At 64.3% G+C, this 8,573-nt stretch overlaps 1 protein-coding gene across 1 annotated transcript; it reads left to right on the top strand.

Annotated features, from left to right (window-relative positions):
- Window positions 1–241: 241 nt before the first annotated feature.
- On the top strand, window positions 242–7,280 carry LOC104840586 (carbonic anhydrase 15-like). The gene is made up of 8 exons (XM_010581602.1): window positions 242–308; window positions 2,007–2,042; window positions 4,282–4,452; window positions 4,664–4,824; window positions 5,518–5,610; window positions 5,962–6,028; window positions 6,232–6,398; window positions 7,052–7,280. The coding sequence occupies exons 1-8, from the start codon at window positions 242–244 to the stop codon at window positions 7,268–7,270; spliced, it is 981 nt and encodes a 326-aa protein (XP_010579904.1). The 3' UTR covers window positions 7,271–7,280.
- The last annotated feature ends 1,293 nt before the right edge of the window (window positions 7,281–8,573 follow it).

Below are 8,573 nucleotides of genomic sequence, written 5' to 3'. Positions count from 1 at the left end.
GTGGGGGCGGGGTTTCCTCCCCCCCCCCCCCCCTTTCTTTCCCGCTCCCTCCTAGCAGCCGAGGAGTTAAAAACTCAGCCCTTGTGATGAATATTTAACAGCAGTGCACAGGCTGGAGCGGAGGATTTCTCCGGGCTGCCTGGGCGCTGGCAGCGCTGCCTCCCGCCCCAGCCTGCCCGGGCGCACTGCGGAGGAGGACGGGGGGTCGCCTGCCCGCTGCTGCCCGGCCTCTGCCGCCGGCATGGGGTCGCAGGGGCTGGGGATAACTTTTCTGACTTTGCCTCTCGTCGTGAGAGCAGCAGCGGGAGGTGAGATGCTCTGCCCCACCGATGTCCTCCCTGGGGTTGGCCGGAGAGGGGACGGATGGCGGGGTCCCCCGCGGTGGGAGAGGATTGGGGGGGGTCGCGGCGCGCGGGGTTGGGGTGCGCTTGTGCCGGCCTCGCTTATTCCCTTCCCTTTCTCAAGTAGGGGGGGGTGATGTGGGGCTGGGGTGCTGGGAGCAGGGACCAGGGCCCCTGGTCTGGCCCAGGAGCTGTCTCCTGGCCTCCCACCATCCTCCTCCCCACTGGTGGATGTCCCTGCTGTGCCACCAGGCTCGGGGATGTCTCAGCCTGCCCGGGGCTAGCTGTCCTGGTAGGAAGTGTCCGGGCCAGGGTCCTCTTGGGGCGTTTGGGTCTTGGGCTTCACCCGATTCGCCCCACAGACATGCACGACAGGGAAATGCCAAAGAGGATGAAACCTCTGAGCAAGCCGGCGCTGCTGCCCCAGGGTCCGAGGCGCTGGGGTGCTCACCTGCGTTTGGGCCAGGTTGGTGGCAGCGAGCGCAGCCCTGGCTCCTGCCAGAGGATGCTCGAGGTCAGTTGAGGGCTGGCGGGTGCGGATCTGAGGGTCTCCCACGACCTCAACTTCCCCCTAGACGGGGAGGAAAGCCTGAGGTCCCTGCCCTGGGAACCCTCCAAGTCCTGCACCGTCCCGCTCCCGGCTCTCCTCCGAGACTGGTGTCTCCTGTGCTGCCGTAGCAAAGATTTGGATGTGGGGCTGCGAGCAGCACAGGTGGAGGCAGCCAAGGCTGCCCGCGTCCTGCCAGTCCAAGCGGCCGAGGCTGGCACGAGAGCGTGGCTCGGCTCGCCTGAAGCCAGCCTGCTGGCATGGCCCCTCCGCCATCAGCAGGAACCGCTTGCGTAGGCTGGCCCTGGGCAGCACCAGGTTGCTGCGTGCCTCCTGCTAGGAGCGGAGCGGGGAGCTGAGGAGGGAAGGGGCGCGCTCCCCAGCTCCCGTCGCAGAGCTGACGGCCCTGGGTGGATGTGCAGACAGCAGGAGCAGGGCTCCAGCTCCCTCAGCGTCCCCTCGGCATCCCCACGTCCGCCGCCCCGGCACCCAGCATCGAGCGCGCGGTCCCTCGTAGCCGCCCCGAGCGCGGGCAGCAGCGCTGGTGGGAGTTCGGCAGCTCTGGCTGAGGTGGCCCTGAGTGACGGGGCGAGCTGTCATCCCTGTGGCGTGGGCGCAGGGCTGCCCACCGCCACCCCCCGCGCCTGCTGCAGCCCCCAGCAACCGCCTTCTGCTGCCAGCCCACCTGCGGCGAGCCACGGGAAGAACCAGGCGAGGGCTGCGGCAGCCCCCCCCTCAGCTCCCTGCTCACCCAGGGCTGCTGGGGGGCTGGCGAGGCATCTGGCGAGGGGCTGCCTCGCCTTCCCTGGATGGGTAAGGGGGGGACGGCCCTGCGGCAGCCGGGGAAGGAGCCCCGCGAGCAGCGAGGTTTGGCTGCCTTGGAGCGGAGCGATGCCGAGGGAGGTTTCCCTGTGGAACGGCCGGGGGAGGCAGGGAGGGTGCAGATGCGTGAAAACACCAGTGCCGAGAATAACTGGGAAGAACACGAGTCCCTGCGGGACTCCCGGCTGCGATGAGGGGTGCCCTCACCGTCGGAGGGGCTGGGCATGGCCGTGGGTGGATTTGGGGAGAAGGTGCCTGTCTCCATCACCTGTCCTGAGCTCTTCTTTCTCCCACAGGGCAGTGGTGTTATGACTCGCAGGACCCCAAATGTGGTGAGTGGTGCCGTGTGAGGGATGGGGGGTGCCGGGGCTGTGCGGAGCTCGGACCCCCACGTCTCCCCACAGTGCCCGGCCGAGGGCACCCTGGGCAGCATCAGCGAGGCCGCAGTGGGGAGCGTGGCTTGGAGAAGGGCGAATTCACCCATATCGCACCAATGTCGGAAAGGTTAGAGGAGCTTCGCTTCCAGGTGTGCTGATTTAGAGACTGGAGACAAGGGGCCTGAGCCCCTTGGAGGTCCTGGGGCAGCACCAGCCTCGCTGCTTTCACCTGAAGCAAATTAAATCCCAGATTTAAAATATGCTATTGACAACCCTAGTGAGGCATGGGCATCGAGGGGGCTGTGGGGCCCGGCTCGAGGAGGGATGGCTCCATTTGGGCAGGCAGCAAGCCCTGCCTGCCCGCGCTGGGGAAGGGAAACATGGCTGGGGGCACTTTGTCTTGAAGCATGCAAATAGCTTGTAAAAGGTTAATTAAGGATCAACGAGCATTTAATCAGCTGTTACGGCCCACCTGTTTTATAGCTCTTGGGTTTACATGCCCCGTGCCCAGCTGCCGTGGCACACAGGCTGTGTCCAGAGAGCATGAATTGCTGGGCTCTGCTTATCCCTGCCGGACCAGTGCTCGGTGTTACCAGCAATTTAACGTCATCAGGCCGGCGGCGAGGGCAGATTTCGGCAGGGGAGCAGGGCCAGCGGGAAGCGGCTTGGGCCGCGTGGAGCCGGCCATGTACCCCCAGCAGGGCCGCAGGGAACAGTCCCTTAATGAAGGCACCGTGTAATTTGTGGGGCCACCTGGTAGCACCGTGCTGGGGAGCTGGTGAGGTGGTGGCACGGCCAGGCTGTGGCTCTCAGGGTTTCCAGGCAAAAAGCTGCCTGGAGTAATGAGAGGAGAAGGGAAGGAGACAGGGCTGAGCCCAGGGGGGCAGGAGGTGCGCATGTCTGGTTTTGTCTGCCCGAGAGGAAGGTAGGTAAATGCAAGAGCTGAACCATGGGGTGCTGCTGGGGGAATGGTCCTCCCCAGACCCTGGCTGCAGGGGATACAGGGGGTAACAGCGCGTGGGTCAGCCAAAGGCTGCCCAGCCATTACCTGTGCTAGAGCAGAACCAGCGCTGCCCGTGGAGGGATGCCCTGAGCTCCCCTGGGACCGGTGGTGCCCTGGGTGGACAGGGCTGGAGATGTCGGGGGAGTTCCCATTCCCTGGATGGGATTGCAGCGCAGCTGCCAGCAGTGCCCAGAGTCGACACCTCCACCCCGGGCACCTGCAGCTCGGGCTGCCCCAGGGCCACCAGGTGAAGGAGTGAGGTGTCACGGCGGCCACACCAGAGCAGTGACCAGCAGAGTGACCAGCTATGTCCCACAGCTGTGGACCACAATGAGTGTTGTGAGAAGAGATGATGCCAGGGCAATAGGGATGGCGAGCCACACTTATAGGGTGTGTGGTCTGGCGATGGTGGCAGCCGTGGGGATGTCCGCCCATGGGCCCCAGGCAGCATGATGGGTTTGCAGCGGGTCCAGCCGGCTGCCGGCACTGCCGCGTCCTTGCCTGGCTCCTGCCGCAGTGACCCCTCCAACCCCAGGAGCTGCCGATGGGCATCGTGTGGTCACGCTGGACCCCATGCGGGATTTGCCTCAGGACAAGTTGGGTGGCCAGGATGCACCGTCACCTGCCGTAACTGGACAAAACCAGCGTGGGTAGGCTAAAACGTGGTAAAACCCAAACTGCGTGTTCTGTGAACGGGCCTTAAGTCCTTCGTCTCTCCTTCTCAGCAGCTCCTGTCTGTCCTTCCCTCGCAGGCGCCATATGGAGCAGTTTGCTCCCTCTGCGTAGAGCAACCCCCTGTCCAGCCCTGGCGTGAGCCCCAGCCTGGGGACCGTGGGGGGAACAGTGGCCAGTGCAGCCCCACACCGGGGCTTTGCTTGCAGGGATGGGCAGCAGGGGCTGGGAGAAAAGCCTGCCCTTCGTCAGCGGTAGTGTGGAGGGATGGACACCGCTGCCGAGCTAAATATAGCCCCCAGCCCCACGAGGAAATCCTGCTGAATTATGAATGAGGCTGAAATGAGCCCCTGCTCGTCAATAGGGAGGAAGGTTGGCCGGGCAGGAGGGTAGCTCCCATGAGATGCAGGCAAGCGCAGTGGGGCTGGCTGGGGACCCAGCCACCCTTGGCCTCGTGTCCCCCCTGGGGGCAGCGGTGGCTCAGTGGCTGCCCGTGGTGCCCCTGCTCCTCCTCTGCAGGACCCAGCCACTGGAAGGAGCTGAAAGCCACATGCGGCGGTGACAAGCAGTCCCCCGTGAACATCGACAGGCGCCGGCTGCAGCGGGACAGCGGCCTCGGGGACATCCTCTTCGAGGGCTACGACCAGGCCCCGCCGGGCAAGTGGAGGCTGGCAAACAACGGGCACACGGGTGCGTGCTGCGGCCGGGCACCCTGCCCTCGGCTTGGCTCCGCCACCGCTCCCGGTTGCTTTCTGCCCTCGAGCTGGAGGGTCCTGGGGCGGCTCCTGCTCCGTGGGTTTGCGTTAGTGCTGGGATGAAGCCTGGCGAGGACAAGCCCAGGCGTGCCAGGGCTGTCCCCCATCCTAACGCCCACCCTTACGCCATCCTGCTGCCCTTGCAGTGGTGCTGAGCCTGGCGAGTGAGTTGGCCTCCGAGCACATCACCATCAGCGGTGGGGGCCTCCCCAGCAGGTACCGCGCTCTGCAGCTCCACTTCCACTGGGGCAGCCCAGCCGGGAACGGCTCCGAGCACACCCTCGACGGGCGCCAGCTTCCTATGGAGGTAGGTGAGAAAAAGCACCCATCGCGCTCTCTGGGTGGCCCAAGTCCTTGGTGTGACGGGAAGGTATGATGCTAGTGCATCCCAAGGCTGCCACGCAGCAGGATGACCGGGCTTGGTGACGCTTGACATCAGCCTTATGCTGATGGTGGGATACGGACAGCCGCTGCACAGGGCACCTGGGTGGTTAAAAAGCAGCTGACACGAGACTCACGGTTTTTCTTTACCATGCGTGGGCTAAGCTGCCTCGTCGGAGGCACTCAGTGGGGTTTGGAGGGCTCTGCGCCCCGGCGGGACCGCACGCTGAGGCAGTGAATGCAAGCAAGAGCGTGTGGGAACGTGCTGTGCCAAGCGTGTCGGGATCCTTCTGGGTGAAAGAGACTCTGCGCCTCTAAAATATTAATTATCTGCCAGAGGAGAGCAAAATTTATGTATTGCAGCTGGCGGGCACCCTGGGACTGCTGGCCCCCTTTCTCCACCCTGTTCAAAGGATGCTCGCTTCGTTGGGGTGTTTTGATCCTCTGCGGCTGCCCCGTGGAAGCGTCCGTGGGACTAAGGAGGGCTTTTTGGGGGGGTGGTTGGCTCAGTGTCTGGCTGGCCCAGGCTGGCCAGGGAGACCCATGGGTGAGCTCCCCGCTACAGGGGGGGTCAGCTGGGGGCGATTGCCCACACTTGGCCCCTCCATGCTTTCCCCAGCTGCACATTGTCCACATCAATGTCAAGTACCGGACGCTGGCAGAGGCCAAAGGGCATCCCAATGGGCTGGCCGTCCTCGGCTTCTTCTTCCAGGTGGGTCTGTGGGGGCTCACGCTGCTGGCAGAAGGGGGGACCCCCCCGGGAACAGGCTGCTCGCGGTGCAGCCGGGGGAGTGTTGTACGGCTGCCCCAAGGGAGCGAGAAGGGGCAGGAAGGCTGGATCAAGACCAGGAGGGGCTGGGGAGCTTCAGCGGTGAAAAGTACCACGACCCACCGAAAAGTACCCCACCGGCTTCATGCAAGGGGGTGCCAGCTGGGAGTACACCCGTCCCCACCGCTGCTCTGTGGCAATGCAGGGCCGAGGCTGGCTCTGCCTGCAGATGCTCGGCCATGCAGGATGATCCAACTCTGCCCTGCCCCAGCCGCTTACTCTCCCCTTCCGCAGGTCTCTGAAACCCCTAACGCCAACTACAACACCATCGTGGCGGGGCTGAGGAACGTTTCCCAGGCTGGTGAGTCGTCTCCTCGTGGGGCCAAGGGCAGAAAGGGGAGAGACCCCAGTGCGGGAGGGCAGGGGTGCGCTCCGGCGGGTTGAGGTGGGGAGGACCTGCCAGTCCATGGAGCCATCTGAAGGAAAACTGAAGGGGGTGGCCCTGCTGTCCCTGCCATGTCCCCGGCATGGGATGGACTGAGTTGCCCATGTCTCACCCTGCAGGGGACTCTGTGGATTTGGCCTCCACCTTCCGTCTGAGCACCCTGCTGCCACATGCCGGCCAGCTGTCTGGGTACTACCGCTACCAGGGCTCCCTCACTACCCCTGACTGCAGCGAGGTCGTCGTCTGGACCGTCTTCGAGGAGCCGGTGGAGATCGGCCGGGAGCAGGTACCGGCTTGCACAGCCCCATGCTGCAGCGCCCAAAGGGCTGGCCCTCCCGGGTGGCCCCTCTCCTTGCCCTTCCTGACCCCTAAGCAAGAGCACAGGGAAAATAATCTGTATAATAACCCTCTCAGCAACCTGGCAATTAATTAGTTTTATGAGAGTTACTTAACGGAGCTGTGGCCATCTGCCAGCGGGGAGAAATCCTGTCCATAGCATTCTCCTGCCCAGCCCCGGTATTCAGAAAGTGAAATGGGAGCAAACCCATTGGAGCTCAGAAGAGGCTCCAAGGAGGTGGGTGGATAGATGGATGGAGTGAGTGAGTTCTCCTCTGCTGCCCAAGCATCTTAGTAGACGTATTTCCTTAAGGGTGTCATGGGCCAGCTGCTCTTTAAGTGCATAGCACAGGCAGTGAAACACGATTAGCTCCTTTAAAACTCAAGAGCTGATCCTTGAAAGCCCTGGCTCGCGTCCTTACCCTCTGGGTCTGGTTTTGGGGGAGCCGGGAGGGGTGGCGGGAGGACACCTGCCAGCACAGGGCCGTGCTGTGGGTCCTGTGCCACAGGCTACGGGGCAGCATGAAGGGGGGGTCACGAGCAGGTGGGGGCTTGGGGTGCCTGGCAAAGTGGCTGCCCACCCCTGCTTCTCTCCCTGTGCAGCTGTGGGCGTTTGTCAGCTCCCTCCACTTCCCGGCAGCCGGTCCCACGCTCCTAAAAATGACCAACAACTTCCGCCCGCCGCAGCCCCTCCGCAGCCGGAAGATCTTCGCCTCCAGGGCAGCCACAGCCAGCGGCGGGTCCCCGTGCAGGGGCTGCCACCAGCTCCTCTCCCCCCTGCTCCTGCTCGCCTCGCTCGGCCCCTTCTCACCAACCCCGTAGGGTCTGGCCCAGCCTTTCACTGGTCTCCACACGAGCATCGCCCCGCTGCAATGGTGTGACAGGGAGGCAACACACGTGGTTCATGGGTAAATGGGACCCCCCCCCCCAAAAAAAAAAAAAAAAGCACATCAGACCTCAGCTGGGGGAAGATTTTGCAAACTTGGCTCTCTGCTAGCCTGGAGCCTCCCTGCGATGCCCCTGTGGCCAGGCGGTGGGGGCTGCCAGGAGGGGATACTGGAGGGGCTGGAATAAAGCCAAGGTCCTTGCTGGTGGCTGCAGGTCACTGTCTCTTTGACTCTGTGTCCCTTTGGTGTTGCTGGGGCAGGGTGCTTGGCCACGGGCGTGCGAGGTTAGTGGGGAGGGAGCTGGGGGACGGTGTCCGGGTGGCACTCAGGGATACTGGCCCTGCACACAGCTGTGCGGGTGGGTATGAGACTCCCCCTCTCTTCCCTGTGCAATAAATCCCTGGGGCCAAATCCTGGCCCTGCGTGTGTCTCAGGGTCTTTGCAGTCCCTGTGCTTGCCGATACTGCCCCGTTGCTTTCCCCGGGATTGGGGCTGGCTGACGGAGGGATGGGGCCGTCCCCGGGGATGCAGCACCCCTCAGTGCCCTAGGGCAGGATGCAGGGAAAACCGATGGCTCTTTCCACGGAGCTAATTTTATGCTGGCAGAAATAGCTGCAGCTGCCGGTGCTGCTCCTGCGCTGCCTGGCGAGGCAGGAGCAGAGCCCGGGCCGGGACGAATGGGCTGCATCCTAATTAATGTGCCGAAGCTCCAGGCGTGTTCCCGTCTCCTCCTGAATTATGGGCATAAGAGCACAGGTTGTGATCTGGCAGCAGAGCGGCGTGGGTTGAAGTTTTCATCGTTTCTGGAGGGAAAACCGCTGCCAGGGCAGGGCTCCAGCTCTCCCCAGCCCAAGGGGTGACTGCGGCACCCATGGGTGCAGGGGGGTTGAGCATCCCCCCTGCTGAAGCCCGCAGCGGGGATGAGGCATCGCCAGGACCTGAAGGGGCCGAAGACCCCCTGGTGCCCACGCCGGGGTGCTGGGGGCCCTACAAATCCCCCCCAGGGCTCAGGCCTGGGCTCTTGGAGCAGTCGTCCTGGGCTGGAGCGGGGAGGGCAGAGCCCGCAGCCTCCTGCCCGGCTCGGTAATTCGGGCTGGAAGCGGCAGCCTGGCTCAGGGCCCGTGCGCTGACCTTTCGTTAAGGCCCCCTTTACCGCCGCTGGCTCCGCCGCCATGGGGGGACACGCGTGGGCGCCGGCAGGGGAGCGGCTGGCCGGGGGCGGGGGGGGGCCGGCCGGG

The sequence above is a fragment of the Haliaeetus leucocephalus genome, unplaced genomic scaffold (genome assembly GCF_000737465.1).
Source record: "Haliaeetus leucocephalus isolate CR32 unplaced genomic scaffold, Haliaeetus_leucocephalus-4.0 Scaffold802, whole genome shotgun sequence".
In the NCBI taxonomy this organism is placed as follows: domain Eukaryota; kingdom Metazoa; phylum Chordata; class Aves; order Accipitriformes; family Accipitridae; genus Haliaeetus; species Haliaeetus leucocephalus.
The sequence above is the reverse complement of the archived record's forward strand: the minus strand, read 5'-3'. Positions and strand labels throughout refer to the sequence as shown.